General features: G+C 49.8%; 2 protein-coding genes and 1 long non-coding RNA gene across 6 annotated transcripts in view; 1 reads left to right on the plus strand and 2 right to left on the minus strand.

Moving 5' to 3' along the window:
• The window catches only part of LOC127491474 (uncharacterized), a 244,838-nt gene that overhangs the window by 178,983 nt on the left and 45,497 nt on the right, over nt 1-20,358 (plus strand). The window lies entirely within an intron of this gene.
• On the minus strand, nt 1,183-2,555 carry LOC108176781 (NUT family member 2G). Its single transcript, XM_070067045.1, has 3 exons — nt 2,349-2,555; nt 1,976-2,204; nt 1,183-1,549 (listed from the first exon to the last, which is right to left on the minus strand). The coding sequence occupies exons 1-3, from the start codon at nt 2,553-2,555 to the stop codon at nt 1,197-1,199; spliced, it is 789 nt and encodes a 262-aa protein (XP_069923146.1). The 3' UTR covers nt 1,183-1,196.
• LOC138847659 (NUT family member 2F-like) lies at nt 3,049-6,704 on the minus strand. Its single transcript, XM_070067053.1, has 2 exons — nt 4,997-6,704; nt 3,049-3,181 (listed from the first exon to the last, which is right to left on the minus strand). The coding sequence occupies exons 1-2, from the start codon at nt 5,692-5,694 to the stop codon at nt 3,049-3,051; spliced, it is 831 nt and encodes a 276-aa protein (XP_069923154.1). The 5' UTR covers nt 5,695-6,704.

Genomic DNA, 20,358 nt, shown 5'->3' on the forward strand with positions numbered 1-20,358 from the left:
CAGCATTAACCTCAGGCCTGCACAGGGGGGTGTCTGGGACAACATGTCTCTGCAGGTCTTGGGAAGACATCGACCCGGAGAAGCACTCAGCTCTGGCCCCAAGGCGGGGGCCCTGGTTGTCACTCTGTGCACTTTGTTGGGGTCCAGATTCAGAATTGCTGGGGTTCAGTTGTGGCACACCATGACTGGGGGTTGCCCCCACAGCCCCATCCTCTTTCAAGGAGCAGTGCTTCGCCATCACCTGCAGAGGAAACAGGCCCTTAGTGGCTGTGCCAGGTGTGAGGGAGGCCAGGGAGTGCACAGCAGGTACTTGGGAGGAGGCAGAAAGGCCTGAGTCTCTGGGCTGGTCCCATTAGTGTGAGGGGTTCTGCCTCCACCCACATGGGCCTCATTCTATCCCTGTACCCTAAGCTGGAACTGGCTCTTCTGTCTCCTTAACACACGTGTGCACCTGCACCCCACCCGAAGCAGCTCCTCAAGAAGTCATTTTTCCCCAGCAGAGTAGGGGGGGACAAAATGATCTGGGTCTGCCATGCTGGAGTCCCCACTTCTACCACCAGTCTACCTAGGTGCCCCTCCCTGCCCTGTCTACCTCCTGTCCCCCCACCCCTGGTACCTGGTGCCCCTCCCTGCCTCGTCTACCTGCTGTCCCCCCACCCCTGGTTTCCTGGTGCCCCTCCCTGCCCTTTCTACATGATGCCCCCCACCCCTGGTTTTCTGGTGCCTCTCTCTGCCCTGTCTGCATGCTGCCCCCAACCGCTGGTTTCCTGGTGCCCCTCCCTGCCCTGTCTACATGATGCCCCCACCCCTGGTTTCCTGGTGCCCCTCCCACCCCGTCTACATGCTATGCCTGCTCTACCTGCTGACCACCTTCTGTATTTACCTGGCCAGCAGTCAGCCCTTCCTCCTTCTCCAGCTCCTTGGACAGGGCCGTGAGATCCAGCTTTGGATCTGGGGAGAGCAGTTCTTCCAGGAATCTGGGGTGAATGATGGCTTCCGCCTAGAAGAGACACAAGATGTCCATGATCATCCTTGCATGAAGCACCTGAGATGATGGGAACTTGAACAGAACCAGAGAGCAATGACGGCCCCATCACTGTTCACACTCTGGGGTGTAAATCAGTGGGCAGTCAGCTTCACTCCCTCCCTCCCTCACTGAGGAACACAAAGGCAGTGGTGAAGAACTTGCATTTGGCTTAAGGGCCTGGCAGGGTCATTTTTTGGATCTTGCATCCCAGTGCTGCATCCCAACCCACCTTGGTGACAAAATCCACCTGGGAGCATAGATGTTCAATGTAGGACAGCATTTCCGGGTCCGGGCATGACCCCTCATTCTCCAGGAAAACTTCATCTGTGTCCTCTTCTGGGTGGCCATCGGGAGGCTCCAAGGACAAGGGTGTTGGCCCCAGCAACGTGTCCATGATTTCCATGTACTCCTTCACGGCCTCTGGTGGGATCTCCTTGGGTGTCTTGTCCTGAGGCCCCTGGTGTCTGGGTGGCACTGGACAGGCAGGCAGGGCCTTGGAGCTGGCCTTCCTGGGGGCACACCCTGTGGATGGGAACATGGTGTCAGTGCAGGGGCTCCAGTGTCATGTCAGCCAAGTGGGGTAGACAGTTGTTGGAGTACATGAGTGGTCATGCTGGGCCAGGAAACCTGACAAAAGCATCCAAGAGAGGAGATGGGGCCGAGAGGTGGAACATCTGTCACCAACACTCCTCGTTCTTATCTCCACATCCCATCCTGGCCAGTGTTTGCTGGCTCCTTGGGAAGCTAAGGGATGAGAGGCACTAGGACTGAGGTATGAAAAATCCCCAGGTAATGGCCCAAAGCATGTGGGCCCCTGGGCTGCCCGTGGACATTCTGCACAAAGGAACACATGTTGCTCTTGAAGGAAAGGCCCAGACGAGGGGACAGCAGATCCTGGGGTTGTGTTGGCCTCCGCCATGGACTGTGTTGGGACACGGGAGACTGTACCTGGCTGCTGGACAGCCACAGGGGCTGGGGGCCCTTGAGGAAGCAGTGCAGGTGAGACCAGTGGGGGCTGGCAAGGTTTCCCTTTCATCCACTCCAGCTTCTGCATCTGCATCTCCTCCTCTTCCTCAAACTCCATGAACCTGAGCGTGGGGGACACAGGCCAAATGTGAGGGGCCCACGCCCTGACCACAATCTGGCGGCAGCTGGTGGCAGACACATGCACATGTCCCTTGGGGTCAGGGAGGTCCAAGTCTGGTCAGTCCCACAGGGGTAAAGCATGCTGGGAACAGTGCTCTGTCTGCCCTGCTCGGGCAGGTGACGTGTGTCTCTGATCCCCTGCTGGCCCTGTTAACAAAGGCACAGCAGATCTCACCACTTCCATGCCTGGTCTGGCCCCACACAGAGCCCCAAGTAGGGCTGACTCCAGAGGCTGCGCAAAAGGACATTTCTCACAAGCGCTTTTGGGTCCTAGTTCAGAATCAAAGATCCTGAGCCCGAGACTGTGACCCTTGTAGGGGGAGCAGGGATTAGGGTCCAGGGGCAGGCAGGAGGATGGGAGGCCTGGCTGAGAGGTGGGCATGGCCTCTGAGTGCTGTGTGTTTAAACTTATCATACTGCATGAACCGGCAGAAATGCAGACAGGGCCGTGTGTCTGAGACACCAGATCCCTGAGGACACACTCTGGGTTGCAGCACATTCTGGGATGGCGTTTCACCGTGACAACACATCTGTCCACAGCCCCCTCTCCAGGGTGTGAGGCAGAAGCTCCGATGGAGGTCTTGCTGTGTGCAGAGTCCTCGTGGTGGGAGGAACCACAAGGGCTGCCCTGGCTGCTCCACCTCAACCTTGAACGTCAGAGCCTCGGTAGCTCAGACACAGATAGGGAGGACTCCCGGGGAGGAGAGTGCCTAGAACCCTACATCCAGGTGGTGGGGCAGTATCCTGTGAGAGCAGGGCCCACGGAGGGCCTGTTCCAAGGAACGGCGTACATGTGCTCACACGTCCAGCCCCTCAGGCCCAGCCTCCCTCCCCAGCCTCCTCCACCACCCAGCACCGGGACCCGGACTCCCAACTCACTTTTCTGCCATCTCGTAGAAGATCATGCGGTCAAAGTTGCTCTTGTGCTGCCATTCACGCAAGGCAAACCGCAGGCCCTCCTCCAGCGGCATGGTGGGCCTCCGCTGGGCCAGGGTCCGCAGCACGGGGCTGGAATTAATTCCCCGGAGTCAGTGAAAACGCACTAGCCCACCCTGCCGCCTGAGCTCAGGGGTCTGACTACTGTGCTATGGTCTTCCCTTCCCTCTGTCCCTGTCGTGTCCTCCTCCAGTGTGGGCTCTCCAGCCTCCTGGCCACCTCTCATCTGGGGGATACCCACTTCCAGGGCTGTGCTGACCTCTCGGTCTTCCTTTTGCAGCTTCAGTATCACAGTGCAGCATGAATTGGATGCTTGTATGCCCTAAATACATGTGTGCAAGTGCTAATCCTCAGTGTGATGGGGTCTGAGGTGGTGTCTGTGGTGCAGTTAGGGTTAGGAGAGGTCCTAAGGCTGCAGCTCCCGTGATAGTACTGGTGTCCTTAGAGGAGAAGCAAGACTCGCCACAGCTTGACTCTCAAATGAAGACAGTGGGAAGGTCCTGTCTCAGGAAGAGCAGCCTCACCGGAATCTGAATCCAGCCATGTGCTGTGCTCAGTCTTCCAGCCTCCAGACGTGACACATGAACATCTGTGGCTGAAACTGTCCAGTGTGTGGCCTTGTGCAGTGCAGCCCAAAGGGAGAAGCACACAGAATGATCTGACCTGGGTGCCAGGGCTCTGGTGCGGGCTCCTGGCCCCAGGGCTGAGCGTGTAACCTGCTTTATAGTTGCTGGCCAGAGGCTGCACTGGAGTTGGGACCTCAGAGCTCCTTGGAGTGGGGAGAAGGAAGGGAGCCATGCAGGCTGTGCCCTGATTAGGGGACCAGGCTCAGTGCATGGGGACTGAGTTGGGGGTGATGTGCCTCCTGGGCAAGGCTGGGTGTCCAGAGCGGCAGGGAGATGGAGACGTCAACACCAAGGCGTGGAGACTGCTTTCAGCTGCAGGCTGAGTGATGATGTGGCTGGGAGGTCAGAGGTGGGTGCGACATGGACGCAGTGCCCTGCTCAGTGGAAGGTGGCTGTGTCTGTCGTGATGGTGGTAGACAGGAGGAGCCGGGCCCGAGTGGTCAAGAAAGGGGAGTGTGCCACTGCGGGGAAGGCTCCCTCTGGTTTGGTCTCCAGCAGCCCCGGACAGCGGCCTGTGTTCTTGCCTTAGGGGCTCAGAGTCCGGTCACAGCCTGGACCGTGGTGTTTGGGCTGTGGCTGTGTTCCTGACCACATTGCCTTTTCCTCATGATGGCATGACCGCAGTCGTTTCCTGAGACAGAACGTGTGCCTGGCCTGTGCCAAGCTCAGCAGGTTCAGCTGCAGTGACCTTCAGCTCCCTGGGAATGGGTGTGAGCATCTCCTCCCCTATGAGGGCTCTGGGCTGCGATGTCAGTGCTGGCCCGAGACAGACCCTCGTGTTGGGGCCCCAGCGTGGCCCTGGGTGAGTTCCCGACCACCTTCTGTCTTCCTGGAAGTCCCGGGAAGAGTGAGGGTTGGGCTGTGTATAAGACTTCCCTCCTTATCGCCCCTCACGTCAAGTCCCTGAGGTCTGTGACCCTCTGCATACATGCCAGTGGTGGACAGGGATTGCTGTGTGGACTCAGACTCAAACCCCAGTGGTGGCTCTTGTGATCCCAGGACCCGCTCTGACCTTGAGTGTTCTGTAAGGGTTACCCTGGAAATGGTGGAAATGTAAATGTTATCACAGGATAGCTAAGATCCAGTGGGGAAAGGCCCTGGAATCGTGTCACACGCAGCATGAGGTAGCATGGCTGACAATGGAACTGCATGTGGTCTCTCGATTGCCTTCAGGGTCTCCTCTGGGAGCCCTTATAGCCTGCGTTGCCCAGCCCGTGATCCTCCCAATGCACTGCCCCAGGCCCTGGGCATGGGTGCTCACATGAGGAAGCAGGACAGAGCTTCTGTGTCAGGGCTCTGGGGCAGGAGCCTCCGGGCCAGGGCCTTGAAGTGCTGCCAGCGCCGGAAGTTCTCGTAGACGCTGGTGGAGCTGCAGGGGTCGTCTGGTGAGGCTTGGGCCTTGGGAGTAGGCAGGATGCGCTCCCTGTCTGCCCCTTGTGATGGTGGCCTGTTGTTTACTGGGAAGACCATCGGGGCCAGCTGGGCAGCTGGTGGTGGAGCTGGAGGAGGGAGGCCCAGAGGCCAGCCCCCCTGACTGGCCTGGGTTCCCGCCATGGTAGGTGCAGGCACTGTTGCCTGTAGGGAAGACCCAGGCACTGCTATGGGAGCAGGGTTCTGCCCTGCCCCACAGAGGCCACCTGGGGCATTCAGGCTGATACGGGTTTGGTTGTAGACCAAGGTCTGAGAGTGGAGAGGCTCCACTGGCTGCCCTCCTGTCCTCAACTGGAGTAATAGGTGGACATTCCCAGCCCCATTGGGGCCGCAGCCACCATCTCCAGCCACCACAGGCATACTGGGGATGGCAGCAGGCAGTACGAGGCGGCTGCCTGGAGGGAATGCCACATTCAGGAGGGGCGGAGGGGGCTGCCCCCAGGGTGGCTGGGGTGCAGGGCCGTGAGTTGGTTGGGGAAAGGGCAGCAGCATGACGAGAGATGGGGAGGTGCCTGGGTGCGGGATCATGGCTGTTCCCAGCCCTGGAGATGCTGTGGAGACAAAGGAGAAGGGTGAATGGAATAGGGGAACCAATTCTCAATACCCTTCTCGAATAGCAATTCTCAAATACCCTTCATTGCCAGGATGGAACAATGAGTTCTCACTGCCCCTAGAGTCACACAGGGTGACTCCTAGTTCTATAGGTGTCTCCCAACACCTGGATCAGCATTGCCTCCCTAGTGGCACTGGGCCCCTCAGTACTCCAAAGCAAGCCAGGGGACTTACACAGCTGTGGTGCCACGTGCCCACCCGACCTAGGTAAAGCCAGCTGATTCACAACACCGAGCCCAGACCCCACCTTCTTTAGCTGACACTTCTTAGTGGAACCCTTCCCTTAAACTTTAGCGCAAGAAGGTCAAAGGTCTGGGAAGAAACCTCTCCCTACCATGGCCTTGTGATTCATGAGCATAACCTTGCCATCTCTGAGGATAACGTCATCCTGCTAGCAGGTGGTACTCCTCTTCAGAGGGCCCTGCCGAAACCACAGGGAGCATATATTGGCCGCCCCTGGTTTCAGGACCTGGTGGTCCCTCAGGCCACGCTAGAAGCTGTGTTCCCCAAGAACAGGACTGCTAGGAGGATGTTGGTCCCTTGAGATAGTGTCCTTACACAATCAGTGATGGCTGCATAGGGTCAGAAAGTCCACAGGGTGGTGACTGGTAGGGCTGTCTGGGGAGATGTCCGGGATTTTGTAGTTTCTAAAGGGTCAGATCAGAGTTGGTTGAGGGAAATGGTGACTTGCTGGGATCGTTCTTTATTCTCTCAGTGATGGAAAGCGAAGGCATGAGGAGTAGGCTTGAGTCAGGGAGTTGGGGGGACAATATGTGCTGGAACACATCCCTGACCAGGAACCACACAGAGCCCAGTAAATGACAACAGGCACAGTGCACATGTGTCTAAGGATCAGGAGCCGTGTCCTCACATTGAACACAACCTTCCTAACTGCTATTCTCCATCCTTTAATACAAAAACAGGTGTATTTTTTTTGACACAGTGAGTTAAGCTGCAACTTGGCATGTCCACATCCCATAGTGGAGCTTGTTCTAGTCCTGGCAAACTGTACTTCTGAATCAACTTCTTGCTAATGTGAGAAGAGAGGCAGAAAATGAAGACATAGTACACGAATACTGTCCTTTGTTGGAGACTCTGGCAGTGTTCTGGGTTCCTGGCTTTGATCTTGCCCAGCTCTGATTATTTCAGACACTGGGAGTAACAGTGGATAGAAGATGTCGATATCTCCCTCCCCTCCTCCCCCTCTCCCTCCCTTTCTTTCTCTCTCTCTCCCTCTCTGTCTCTCCCTTCTCCTCTCTCCCTCTCTCTTCTGCCTCTCTTCCTCTTCCATTGCTTGTCAAGCCCTCACTATCTCCCCTCTTGTGTCACTCTGCTACTTAAATAAATAAGCTTTATGCAAATAAAGGTGGAAAACAGCATTCACTGAAACTTCCTGTGGAAATGCAGCCACTCTGCCCAGCTGAACCTGCCTGTGAAGTACAGACGTGGAGTCCGTGCACTGCCATCATCTTTATGGAAAGTCCTGGGCAGGGGCCACCATGAGATGTAGGGTGACTTGGGTGAAAAACTTGTGTTTCCACTACAAGAGGAACCATGCACACCACTTAGGGAAACCCAAGCCCTCTGTTGCCTGATGTTAATTGCCATTCCTGTCCTTGCAGAATCCAGAAAAAACAACTTTCCCATAATGAAAGAAACCACTGCTGGTAGGAAGCAGAGAGCTGGGAGGATCTGGGCGGTGGAGGTTGGGGTAATTTCCAGCCTCACTCAAGGAAGAGTGGGTAAAGGGGAAGGAGCCCAAGTGATCATTTTCATGGCTAAGCCCATTTCATCACAGCATCCTAACACCTAGGATACCCCTGTCTAAACCCTGTGAGCCCTTTCAAGGGCAGGCTCCCTGTGACTGAAAGGGTAGGCTCAGCTATACCCTGAACCCTCTCTCTGCCTCCACCTCATCCCCGCCCATCCTCGCACTACACCCCTCAGACTGAAGTGACCTGTGTCCCTCTCCTGGTTTACAGAGAATGAATCCATTTGCTCCCGTATCTTCTACTCATCAGTACACTTCCCGTGGGGCCTCTTTATCCACCTATACGTGGTCAGTTGTCTCCCCAGTCTGCAGTGTCCGTTCAATGTAGGCTTCCACAGCCTCCCCAGGTACGATGTCCTTGTGGACATCCAGGGCTGTCTCTTTCTTCTACTTCAGTCCAGTCAGCTGTGCCCAGGGTCGTGTCACATGTGAGTTCCCAAGTATCCGAGTAGTAGCAAGAATCTGGTTAAACAGCCCCTCCCCTACAGACTTACCACCTCCTGAAGCTCTCCCCGCAGGCTTGGACACTCAGCACAGCCTCCTCAATGAGAGAAGCAAGTTCAGGACCCAGCAGTGAGCTGGCCGCTCAGGGTCCAACTGCAGCAGCTGGGGCAAGTTTAAAGGTAACAGGAATGGAATGTGGGGCTCAGGCTTCTCTGGTGGGGGAGGGGTGGCAGGAGAGCAGCCTGGGTGGGGGTGGGGAGACATTCTGAGGCTCTTGCAGTGGGGCAGAATCTCAAGTTCTCTTGAAGTTGAACTGTGGCAAAACAGCTGATGTGAGCTCCTCAGGCAGTGTTAAAGTAGTCTCTGATTCCGCACACCGACTGTACTTGGTTCCTCCTTAACTTCTGTTCCATATCGATATACCTACTCTTGGTTCCTAGGCCACCCTGCTTCCCACCTGTGGAGGAAGGTAGGCTCCTAGCTACACTCAGGGAGGCACTTTCTCATCAAATTTCAGAACACAAGATGTGATCAGCACAGGCTTGCTCAGGGAGAAGAGGGGACCAAGTGTCTGAAAACGAGGTACCAGCGGATCAGAGATAGTTGCAGTGTGTGCACTTCATCCTGAGGGAAGCAGTCTGCATCCCCAAGTCCTGTCCACTGCTGAAAAGGCATTTCCAAGGAAAATCTGACTTCTGATGTCCTCTATTGGAACGCCTCTGTCCATCAAGGACTGAATGAATTTGTGTTACTTGTGGTTACTTTCTTTGGTTTGTAGGATAGGTATCTAGAAAAAGTGGGTCTTTAACTCATAAATATTGCAGGTACTCCAGATGGTGTTGAGTCTAGCAGTTTAGATGTCCCCTTCCTGTACTGGAGTAATTGGGCCTTCCAGCATTCTGCTGATGTGCACCCTGGGAGACCACAGATGATGCCTCAAGTTGTTGGGTTCACGAATCCAGGTGCGACCTGAAAAGAACTGAAGTTCCATGCACCTAGCTCCCGCTTGGCCTAGCCCTGGAATTGAAGTCACCTGGAGAATAACCCAGGGGCTAGCAGCCTCAGTCCTCTGTAGCATGACCACCCATTTACACTCAACAATGTTTTTATTCTCCATGCAAGCACTGGAAAGAGGTCTACCAATGTTCAGAAGATAACGTGGGAGCAATTCAAGCAAGGTAATGGTGACTGGCAAAACAAACAAAAACCCTAGGGGTGTGCCTTAAAAAATAAACAAGTTTAAGAGCCTTCTCAAAGACTTGTATTTTTATCGTGGGCACCCTTACATGGGGTTCAAACAATAACTTCATATTGCAGGGTTGATGAGGCCACGTTTTGTACTCAGGAACTTAAGGAATGAGTGTTTCTTTGTTGTAAAATTACGCCTATACTACATGGTATTTTTTACTTTATGTGGTTCAGATTGTCACGTCTTAGGATGGTAAGAAATTTTCAACGAAGGCATTTGCGAATTACTGTTTATTTAAAATTCCATGTATTCTATAAATTCCCCAAGTGCAGTAAATACCAGAGGAGAAACTCTAAGAATGGAGCTAGGAACCGGAGTCCCTCAGTGCTTGCAGGTCCAATATTCTTGGCCAGACTGCTCTTCCATGGAACCCAGGAGGCCTGGGAAGAGAGGAGGCAGCGTCTGTGGGAGGCGCGGACAAGCCTCAGAGACCTGCAGTCCGCAGAGGCTGCAAGCGCTGACCCCAATGCAGGGGACTCGCTCTAGGGTGCAGCCCTGGGAAGAGCCCTTCCCTGGGGTGTGCGTGCCTGCGTGGACGTCTGCCCTCTTCCAAACCATCAGGGGTCGTTTCAGACGCGCTAGGTTAATGGAGGGACGGCCACAAAGATTCCAGGACTCGTCTCGTCGCGGAAAAACCTCAAAAATCTTTCTAGACCTCATACTGCCTCCCTGCATGCCTACCTCTGGCGCGCGCTCCGCACGCATGCGCACGCCCTTTCTGGGCGCGCCGGGTTCCCGGCGTGCTCCAGTTGCCCTCCAACGTCTCCCAGCATCCGTTGCGTGCGTCCAACCCAGGTGATGCGCAGGCGCGAGGAGAGCGCACGCCCACGGAATCGCGGCCATGGCGGCGCCCGGAGAGTCCGTTACTTAGAAGGTAATGGACGCCCCAGCCCCAGTCTTGCCGAGCGGTTATTGCACTTTGTGATCGTTCCCGCTGTGCGGTGGGCTCACCCTTGGTCTGTGCGGCCCGAGTGGCCAGCTGGCTGCAGAGCGAGCGAGTGGCTATACCGCAGAATTTGGTGCCGGTCCTGGCTGGGCGCTCCCCGTGTTCTGACGGTGCCTGAACCTGACGTGAGGGGGCTTTAATACCGCAGAGGACCCTGAGTGTGTCCCGCCGGTGTCGCTAGCACTCTGAGCAAGGCTGAGGCTGGGGACGCTTCCTCGGGACGGAAGACCCTGATGCAGTCCAGCAGGTAGCGCGGGCTGCTGCCAGTGCGTGCCGTCCTCAGGTGCGTCCTGTGTGACCTGTGCACGTGGTGCAGCTGAGGAGAAGTGGAGCACTCAGGTTCAGTACGGAGAGGCGTCAGTGATGTGAGCAGCCTGCCTCAGTTGAATAGTAACTGTAGTTCCCAGTCCGGTGTCAAATCACGGTTGCCTTGCCTACACCTTGTGTGCATGAAATTAACAATAAAGGAGGTTGTACATTGTATGGTTTGTGACTTCTGTGCTGCTCACCTGTTAGGTCAGTGCCACTTACTGCACACCGATAAGGGCATGTGCATGGTTTGGGGGTCAGTGTGTGCATTAGAGCATGTCGATTTTCTTGTTTATTTGGCCGTGTGAGAATTGTGGGGTGGTTGTATCTGAAAGTGTGTTGTATCTGAAAGTGGGTGTTCCGGTGCCTTTAGGCATTCAGGGGACGTGTTTGATATTGTCTTTATTGAGGGTGTTTTTTGTTTCAAGCACACAAAAGATCGTTTTATTAGAGCAAAATTATGCGTTTCAAGGACTACTAGAAAGTACTGTAGTTAGCTTTGTCAAGTAGATGCGCGTGCCTGTGGCTTCTGATTCCAGTTTCCTGTAAATGCATACTCTGAGAGACAAGAGTGGCGATTCAAGAAGTTGGTTCCTACCACCCGTGGTTGGGGATCTGAATTGAGTTTCTGGCTCCAGTTTGGTCCACCAGTCTTGCAGTAGAACTGTCCATGCTCTTTCTTTGTGGGCTTAGTTTGAATTCCCCTAGGAACTGACCTAGAGACAAAGAAATGAATGTAAGCTTATTTTGGAGGCAAAAGAACAGTAGTGGAATGGGGAAATGAGGCAGGGAATGCAAAAGAACCCCAAATGTGTGAGTGAGCAGCAAATTTCCTCTTTTAATAATTTGGGTTGATTCCAGCTGGGAAACTCTGGTAGCCAGTGCAGGAGATGGGCCTCCGAGTTATCCCCATCACAGAATGAGAAAGCTACCAAAGTTATATACATACCCCTTCCCATCACTGGTGGAGAGCAGCAGGGGAATAAGAATGAAGAGTTAGTTGTGTGGTCCTTTCATCCTTTCCTGTTCAGGCAGCTTGAGCTCAGAGGGATTTGAGTTCAGATCCCTCAGGAAAGAGGTATGGGAGCTGACAGTATGAAGGTGGCCAGCACACCTCCAGTGATACAGCTGGGAGAGACACAGATTTCTACGATGGAATGTAGGTGTGCTTGAGGTGGGTCAGAGAAGCTTCCTTCCTGTCTCTTGCCACCTCTGTGTTCACTGGCATTAGGTTGCTAGCTTGTAGTTAGTAGACTGGGATATTGAAATCAAGTAGACATCACCAATCAAGACTTTGTTATATCCCCAGGAGGAATATTATTAAACACAGACTGCATGACATGGGTGCACACACAGACACACACAGAGAGGTGCATTTGCACACAAAGTATACTTTTAGGTTTGTTGCCAGCTGACACCAGCTTATCAAAGGATAGCTTTATTTCTGTGTGTGTGTGTGTGTATGTGACAAGGAAACAGCGGGCTGCCTTGCAATAAACATCCAACATGTACAACATGAGGAGCTGGAGGCACTTCCTGTTTCAGCAGCATACACCCTAGTACATTGTATATTCCAGAACCTGACTTGCAGCTTTCCTCCTTAGTGGAGTTCTGGCCCCCTGTGAGTACAGTGTTGCAAGATGAACCTTCCTCAGAGTGCTCTGAAAAACAGCCAGTGAGGGATGAACTCCTTCAGAGTCTCTGCTTCTGTTCCTGTGTCCCCCTCTTGAAGAAATCCTACTCTCTGGTTACAAAACCTGAGACCTCGCACTCATTCTTGAGGAGTAGGAGAGAAAGGCCATTTTTTGTTACTCTCTCCAGATGCATGGGATGGGAGCATCCTCCTGTTGAGGGACACACTTCAATGCAACACGATTAAGTCAGCAGGAGCAGTTCATAGACCCTTAGTAACATGAGGAGGCACTTGGAAGTGTGCCTATGAATGTGTAAGAGCTTAGCTATAACAGAGTCAGGATAACTGTTGATTGGTAAGGGTAGGCTCAGCAGCTTCTTCACCTGGGTATGGTGAACCTGAGCAATAACCTTCATATTTTTTTAAAGATTTATTTATTTACTTGTAAGTCAGAGTTACACAGAGAGAGGAGAGGCAGAGAGACCGAGGTCTTCCATCTGCTGATTCACCCCCCAGTTGGTCACAACAGCCGGAGCTGCGTCAGTCCAAAGCCAGGAGCCAGGAGCTTCTTCCAGGTCTCCCATGCAGGTGCAGGGGCTCAAGGACTTGGGCCATCTTCTGCTGCTTTCTTAGGCCATGGAAGAGAGCTAGATCAGAAGAGGAGCATCCAGGACTCGAACCAGCACTCATATGGGATGCCAGCATTGCAGGCTGCAGCTTCACCCGTTACACTATGGCGTCAGCCTTGATAACTAACACTTTTGAAATGAGAAATTTTTTAATAGTCTTTTCATTGAAGAAAATGTATGAATGGCAATTTAGCATATGAAAATATGTTCAACATCTTTAGTTATTATGGAAATGCAAATTAAGACTACAATGGGATAACATTTCATTTCCAATAGAGTGATTGTAGTAATAGAGACAATATCCATGTTGGCAATGATGTGGAAAAAGTGGAACCCTTATACACTGTGATGGGAATGTACAGTGATATACTCTCTTTGGAAAATAGCAGTTTGGGAAATATTAATCATAGAGTTACCATTTGCTCCATCAGTTTCACTTCAAAGAACCTCCCAAGAGAAACAAGAACAACTTGTATGTTCACACAAAGTATTTCACAAGAATATTTACACGAGCATTATTCAGAATAATCTCAAACTACAAATAGTACACATGTTCATCAACTGGTAATTAGGCAGTGAAAATTGTGACACAGCCCAGAGCACAAACTCAGAAAATGACATACAAAAATACAATGGAATGAATGGTTCAAAATAATGGTATGTGCAACAGTATGTATGAATTTCAAAAAAGATTATGCCATAATCCAGACATGAAAACCTATGTATTGTGTATTTCTGTTTATATGATGCATCCAGAAAATGCAAATTCAGAGAGACATAAATAGATCAATGAGTGGTATTGGGGGGTAAGGTAAAGAGGGGAGATGAACTGCAAATTGGATGATTTTGATATAATTCTGTAAATTAGTATTATTAAATTACTCACTTGTGATGAATGAATTTTATGGTCTATACTAATAATGCTGTTTAAGAAGTTAATAAGAAATCTTACATGGTCACCTACTGTAATTTCATTTAAGGTTTAACTTTACCTCCTGAAGTCCTTGTCTCTTAGGAGCTCCTTATTTAATTCCTTTGTTCTAGTCTCTAATTTTCCTGAACATAGTTTCCTTTTATATTTTATGCACTCCATGGCTGCGCCCCTCCCCTAAATCCTTAAACTATTCGAATCTATATTTTGCACGTGAATCCACTTCCCAGAGTCAAAATTGGTGTTTCCACATGCCTGTTATAGAAATCTCACCAGATCCTTCACAGATATCGCAATCAGAATTCATTTAGTATGGCCCTCGTTATGTTCACCTGAGCTTCATGGCCAATCTTATGTCCTGTTTTACACTATTTATCGGTTCTTTTTTCAGTTCAGTACTTCCATATTGAAGCATAAAGTATTTTCAACACTGATGAACTTTTGCCAAACTCAAAATATTAACAAAATTTGAAATGAGAGTTCTTACAAAGTAAGACTTTGTGGCCCCCTCATTTCAGTCTTCATTAATAACAACAGCAATGGCTAAATAGACATTTTAGTGTCTATGATGTGCAGTCATATTTCCCTTATTCTCTTTCACCTAGCCTGAGAGGTAAATAGTTATTTCCCTGTAGAATTAGATTGACAGACTAGTAATAAAGAAAAGGGCAAAAGAAATTAATATTCAGTGGCAGAATCTCAGTCTTTAAAAAAAAATCAGGATATTGCATCCTAGAGTAGAAACTAAGAACATGTCTATGAAGGTTGAACCTTCTCTTTTTCTACCACTCTAAAGAGAAATCATGGATTAGCAAAAGATTGAGAGTCTTTTTCAATCTGAAGTGTTGGCAATTTGATGGTTGAAAATGATAATTTTTAATGTTTTAATTTCCATTTCCCAGGTAGCTGATTAGGTTGAAATTTTTTTCATGTGTTTAGGTCTTTTAATTCCTTCTTTCACAAATAATCTTTTTCAACTTTTTACTCCAGAATAGTTCTAAGTTTATGAAACATTGTAAAGTAGTATAAAGAATTTGCATATGCCATACTCCCAGGTCCCTTATTAACATCTCTGATTAGTGTGATATGTTTGTCACAATTAATGAACCCCACCTAGCTTCTAAATTTTAAATCCACACTCTTTCTATCCTTACCACCCCTCTCAGCCACAGTAATCACCACTGTATGTTCAGACTGAACTGGTTTTTGTTTTGTTTTGTTTTCATATATGAAGGAGTATATGTGGTATTTGTTATTCTGTGCCTGGCTTGTTTCACTCAAAATCTTTTTTTAAAGATATATTTATTAATTTGAAAGTCAGAGTTACTCAGAGAATAGAGGCAGAGAGAGAGAGAGAGAGAGAGGTCTTACATCCACTGTTTCACTCCCCAACTGGCTTCAATGGCTGGAGCCATGTCGATCCAAAGCCAGGAGTCAGGAGCTTCTTCCATTTCTCCCACATGGGTGCAGGGGCCCAAGGACTTTGGCCATCTTCTACTGCTTTCCCAGGCCATAGCAGAGAGCTGGATTGGAAGTGGAGCAGCTGGCCCATATGGGATGCCAGCACTGCAGGCGGCAGCTTTACCCACTATGCCACAGTGCCAGCCCATCAAAATCTTTTAATATCATTTATTTTTCTATGCCTTGTCTCTTTCCTCATTAATTGGTAGGAGCATTTTATTGTATTATAGTCTGCCCTAGCTCTGCACCCATCAGGGTGGGGTTAGAGTCCAGGCTTGGGAAGGTCAGGGCCTGGGGTTAGGGTCTGTCTTGGCATAAGGTCAGGGCTCAGGGTCCAGGACTTCTCTTAGTAGAGTTCAGGCCTATCATGGTCTCAGTCAGGTGAGGTCAGGGTAGAAGTAGGGCTCCTCTGGAACTGAAGCCACAGCCGGATGAGGTCCTGTCTGGGACCAGGGTCAGGCATTGCTCTCCACCCTCCCTCTGCTCCTGGCATCCAGTATGGACATGGGAACTGTGCTTCTGTGATCCCTGCTCTGGCTGCTGCTGCCTCCCCTGAGCCCTGCGGCCGCTTCCACCCATCAGCCCAGAGCCCCTCAACCTCTTACAGGCTATGGGGCTGACTAGGGCTGCCATAGGGTGCAGAGTGGTGGGGAGCTGGCAGCCATTGGCTCCAGAGCTCTGTGAGCCCAGCCCAAGAGCAGTTAGAAACCTGGGAGACAGGGCTAGTGGTGGAGGTCACCTGGATGTTGCCTTGTCGCTCTCAAGCAGGTACCCTCAGGATGACATGAGCCAGATGAATCAGGCTCCCCACTCAGGGAGAAACCTTGCTTGGCTGGGACATCCCCAAATCCCAGGGTGGGACCCTGGACATGGATAAATGGTCAAAGTCTGGCCCTGGGATGGGTGGAGGGAGAAAGCTGGAACACCCAGCTGTACCAGCGAACCCAGCACATCCAGATGCCAGTGATCAGGTCCTCATGCACTCAGACTTTGAGAGGTTTTACCCCTTTGGGGGTGACATTGCCATGCGTCAGCTGCATCTGCCTGTGAACTTCACCTCCTCCATTGTCCCTGTCTGCCTCCCAGCCCTGTATGTGTAGCTAACCAGTCTCACATCCTATTGGATAACTGGCTGGGGAATGCTCACTGAGGTAGCGAATGGGTGTGGGAAAGATGGGAGGCCGAGGGAGGAGAAAAGCGATGAGTGTGGTGCAAGGGAATAAAGCAGCGATGGGTCAGCCCTACAAAGAGGCCAAGGCTGGTTTCAGAAGCCACTGGACCTTGGCACTGTGTGCCTCAGTTTCATGACGTGTAAGATGACGACTGGACTGGACCAGGGCCCTTCTGACTCTGAAGGTGTGTGGTTCTACACCCTCAGAAGGCCCTAGACCCAGGCTCTGAAAGTCTTGGAATGTTGGACAGTTGGAATCAAGAATCTAAGTTTACATAGTTACATATTTAATGTTTTTATCAGGCAAGGATCTGAGAAGACTTGAGTCCTCTGATCATTACAGGTCACCACTGAATACCTTGATTTTCCCTTCTCATAGAAAGTGTTTGGGAAAAGTGGAAAGAAAGTATACTGACCTCTGGGCAGTGTGAAGCAATAAAATGATCATGACCTTGGAGTGTTTAACCTTTCTGAAGGCCACCTTGCTCTTCTAAACTGGGTTGACTGCTTTATAGTCCTGTTAGGTGAACTGAGTCACAGAGGAGACAGTTTTGGTTGGTTGCTTGAATGATTGAAGAAAGAAATTTGGCAAAGACTTATGGGCAACAGAATTTGTTGATGGGAGTATGTGTGGTTTAGAGAAAAGCGTAAGTGTGATGATAAGGAGAAAAACAACATATCTGGTAACTGAAGAGTCATAATTTGCTACAGGCTTTCTCAACAGAGATGGTACAGGTCTGTTGGACTGAACTTGTCTTCATTGATTGGGGCTCTGCCTAGATCCTGGGCCCTAGCCTAATAATTAGAATCACTCCCTAATCAGATGACAAACAGCTACCAGTGTGAACCTCTCTCTGCCACTGGATCCTTCTTGTGGGGAAAGTGATCCCTAGTGATCATACTTGTTTACCTATCCCAGTCCTCACTCAGGACTGTGAAACCGTGTAGTTACTCCACTGTGCTGCTACCTCCTTTGCAGGATAGACCATTATTTCTGTCCTGTAGTCCCTGACCTGGTCTCCTAGCATCCAGCCTCTTGTGTCTCTACTTAACTCTCCAAACAACTATCAGAATGTTACTTTAAAACATGTCATTGCACTTTCCTGTTCATTCCTCCCCATGGCTTTTTCGCTTGTGCTCAGGATAAAATTGAAATTTCCTACTTTGGCTTTAAGCCTTGCATAGTGTTGGCTTCCTGATACCTCTGCCTCATCTCCTGCCACATCCCTCACACCATCCCTGTCACACAGCTCTTGTTTCTTTAGTGTGCCAAGGCCTTCCCCATCTCGGGGTCTTTAGCTATGTTGTTTCAGGGGCCTAGCTTGTCCTGTCCTCCCGTCTTTGCAGAGTTTCTTCTTTACATTTAGGATTCAGATCTTCTGCTGAGAAATTTTACTTCACACTGTGAGCTTCAGTAGGTCATCCCTACTATCACATCTCCATGTCTTTGTTATTCATAATAGATCTAATATAATTCAACTTGTTTACATGCTGTGACCTACAAATGTCCCCTTCTATCATTAGTGTCCAAGAGATACCTGGATGTGCACAGATCAGTGGAAGAGTGAATAGATGATTGACTGAGTGGAGAGGTGGAGCAATGGAAGAGAAGGTAGATGCATGGTTGGATGGATGAAGATTTGGTGGGCAGATGCATGGATAAAAGGATGGGTGAGTGGATAGATGGGTAGTTAGGCTGGATGTATTGATAGGTGGGGAGATTGATGGCTGAGTAACGGAGAGATTACTGAAAGATGGGATGCATTAGTGAATGAATGGGGATGTGAAGGACAATAGGTGTGTCAGTGATTGGCAGTGCAAATATGGGTAGAAGGGTAGATGAAGAAATGGAATAAAGTAATGTATGAAATAGGGTGATTTATGAAAGGGTGAGCAGGTCGGTGAATGGTTGCTAAGTCCATGTGTTGGTGGGATTTGCCTCTTTGTGGCATAGAACAGGTGTGGTCTGTTGTTCAGAGAAGTGAAATGAATTAGATGAGAAGTTGGAAATATTTGAGAAAATGGAGAGGAACTTCAAGGATAATAGGAGACCAAGGCAGTTTTTGATGCTCAGATGTTTTGAGAAAAACCCTGTGAGAGGGATATTGGTGAGTAGTCAGGCAGCATGAGAATGCAGAGCAGAGTACGTCAGGGTGACTTGACTAAGCCACAGCACACATTACTGACCTCCTGCTTTATGTATTTGTTTGCAATGTGTCTTTTACCACCCTCCAATCTCCAGTAGGGTGAGGTGAGTCTCATTGAGAACCAGTTCCGTCAGTTATTATATGGGCAGAGAACTGACTCAGACAAATGCTCTGTATATGGAGATGGTTTGTGAGGAGAACTTCTCGAAAGAAGAGTCCATGTGCCCTGTGAGTAAGGCCCTGTCTGGGGACGCTTGTGTGTTCTCCTGGGCTCCATTCCTCATCAGTCTCCCCGAGAGTAACCCCTTTCCTGGCCCAGCCCAACGTCAGGGCAACTGCAAGAGGGAGCCTAAATCAATACCCATTTTCATGGCATATTTAAATGTCCTAATTGAAGTGTGACATAACTACCCAAGAGTATGTAATTCATAAGTCTAAAGTTTGATGCCCTCCCCACACTCCCAAAATGTGTTACCAGCACCCCCAGAAGTCCCACTTCATACCATGTTCTTGTCGTTGATAGTCAAGGCAACTACCACCTTCACTTTTAAGCACCTTAGACTAGATTCTTAGTTTATATTAACAGAATTACAGCTAGCACTCTTTTGTGTCTTAATGTTGTATACATGAGACCCATACATGCTGTAACACATAGTTGAAGTGTTTTTATTCTCATTTTCATACAGTGTGCTGCCAGGAGAACTGAATTTTATTATCAGTTCTATGCTGGGGAGGTATTTGAGTAGTTTCCACCTGGAGATATCTGAGTAGCAGAGCTGTGCACATCTTTTATTACTCTTCGTAGCAGAGATGAACACTGTCTTTCGTGGTACATTTCCTAGAAAGTCACAACTAGCACTGCAGGATAGAAAGGGGTGTGGTCACCTTCCTCCCAGGTTAGCAAACAGCCTGCATGAGAGGTTGTATCCTCACCAACACTCATTCTGATCATTTTGCCGAGTGTGGTGGTTTATGATTTTTATTTTCATTTTCCTGATGACTGACTAACTGCATTCTCATATGTGTATTGTCATTGGAGATCTGGGAAATTTCTGTTCTACTTTTTTTAACCTGTTGTTTTTCTGTTAGGTTGCCTGACTTTTTCCTTTTTTTCCCCCTTTTATTTAATGAATATAAATTTCCAAAGGATTACAATGGCTCCCCCCCCATAACTTCCCTCCCACCCACAACCCTCCCCTCTCCTCCTCCCTCTCCCCTTCCATTCACATCAAGATTCGTTTTCAATTCTCTTTATATACAGAAGATCAGTTTAGCATATATTAAGTAAAGATTTCAATAGTTTGCACCCACATAGAAACACAAAGTGCAAAATACTGTTTGAGTAGTAGTTATAGCATTATATCACATTAAGGACAGAGATCCTACATGAGGAGTAAGTGCACAGTGACTCCTGTTGTTGACTTAACAAATTGACACTCTTATTTATGGCATCATTAATCACCCTAGGCTCTAGTCATGAGTTGCCAAGGCTATGGAAGCCTTTTGAGTTCACTGACTCTGATCATATTTAGACAAGGTCGTACTGACTTTTTCTTGTAGTAGCTCTTTGTATATTCTGGATATAAGTTCCCTTTTTTACATAAGGACTGGGTCCCATTTTATAGGTATAAAAACCGAGCTGTAAAACTGTACAGTTTAGGTGTAAAAACTGAGGTGTAAAAGCAGAGACAGGAAGTGAGAAGGTGAAAGTGAGTGATACACCCTGGGCCCAGCCATTCCGGTCACTACAGCATCCTCCAGGTGGCCGAGTCTCCTGAGCAGGCCTCTGTGGGCTAAACTGTTCCATACATGGCACATGGAGTGGAGAGGAAATTGTTAGGACCGTAAAGCCACCGACAGTGTTCTGCCACATGGGCCTGCTGTGTGAC

This window comes from Oryctolagus cuniculus, chromosome 1, assembly GCF_964237555.1.
Source record: "Oryctolagus cuniculus chromosome 1, mOryCun1.1, whole genome shotgun sequence".
Classification (NCBI taxonomy): domain Eukaryota; kingdom Metazoa; phylum Chordata; class Mammalia; order Lagomorpha; family Leporidae; genus Oryctolagus; species Oryctolagus cuniculus.

Bases quoted from the DNA above. Each gene is read 5' to 3' on its own strand.
- LOC108176781 (XM_070067045.1), bottom strand. From the start codon at position 2,555: ATGCCCACCTCTCAGCCAGGCCTCCCATCCTCCTGCCTGCCCCTGGAC. The intron at 2,205-2,348 runs GTGAGATCTGCT...CCTGACCCCAAG, and splicing joins CCAGACCAGGCATGGAAGTG to GGACATGTGCATGTGTCTGC. The intron at 1,550-1,975 runs GTACAGTCTCCC...TCCCATCCACAG, and splicing joins TGTGGCTGTCCAGCAGCCAG to GGTGTGCCCCCAGGAAGGCC.
- LOC138847659 (XM_070067053.1), bottom strand. From the start codon at position 5,694: ATGATCCCGCACCCAGGCACCTCCCCATCTCTCGTCATGCTGCTGCCC. The intron at 3,182-4,996 runs GTGAGCACCCAT...AATTAATTCCAG, and splicing joins GCTCTGTCCTGCTTCCTCAT to CCCCGTGCTGCGGACCCTGG.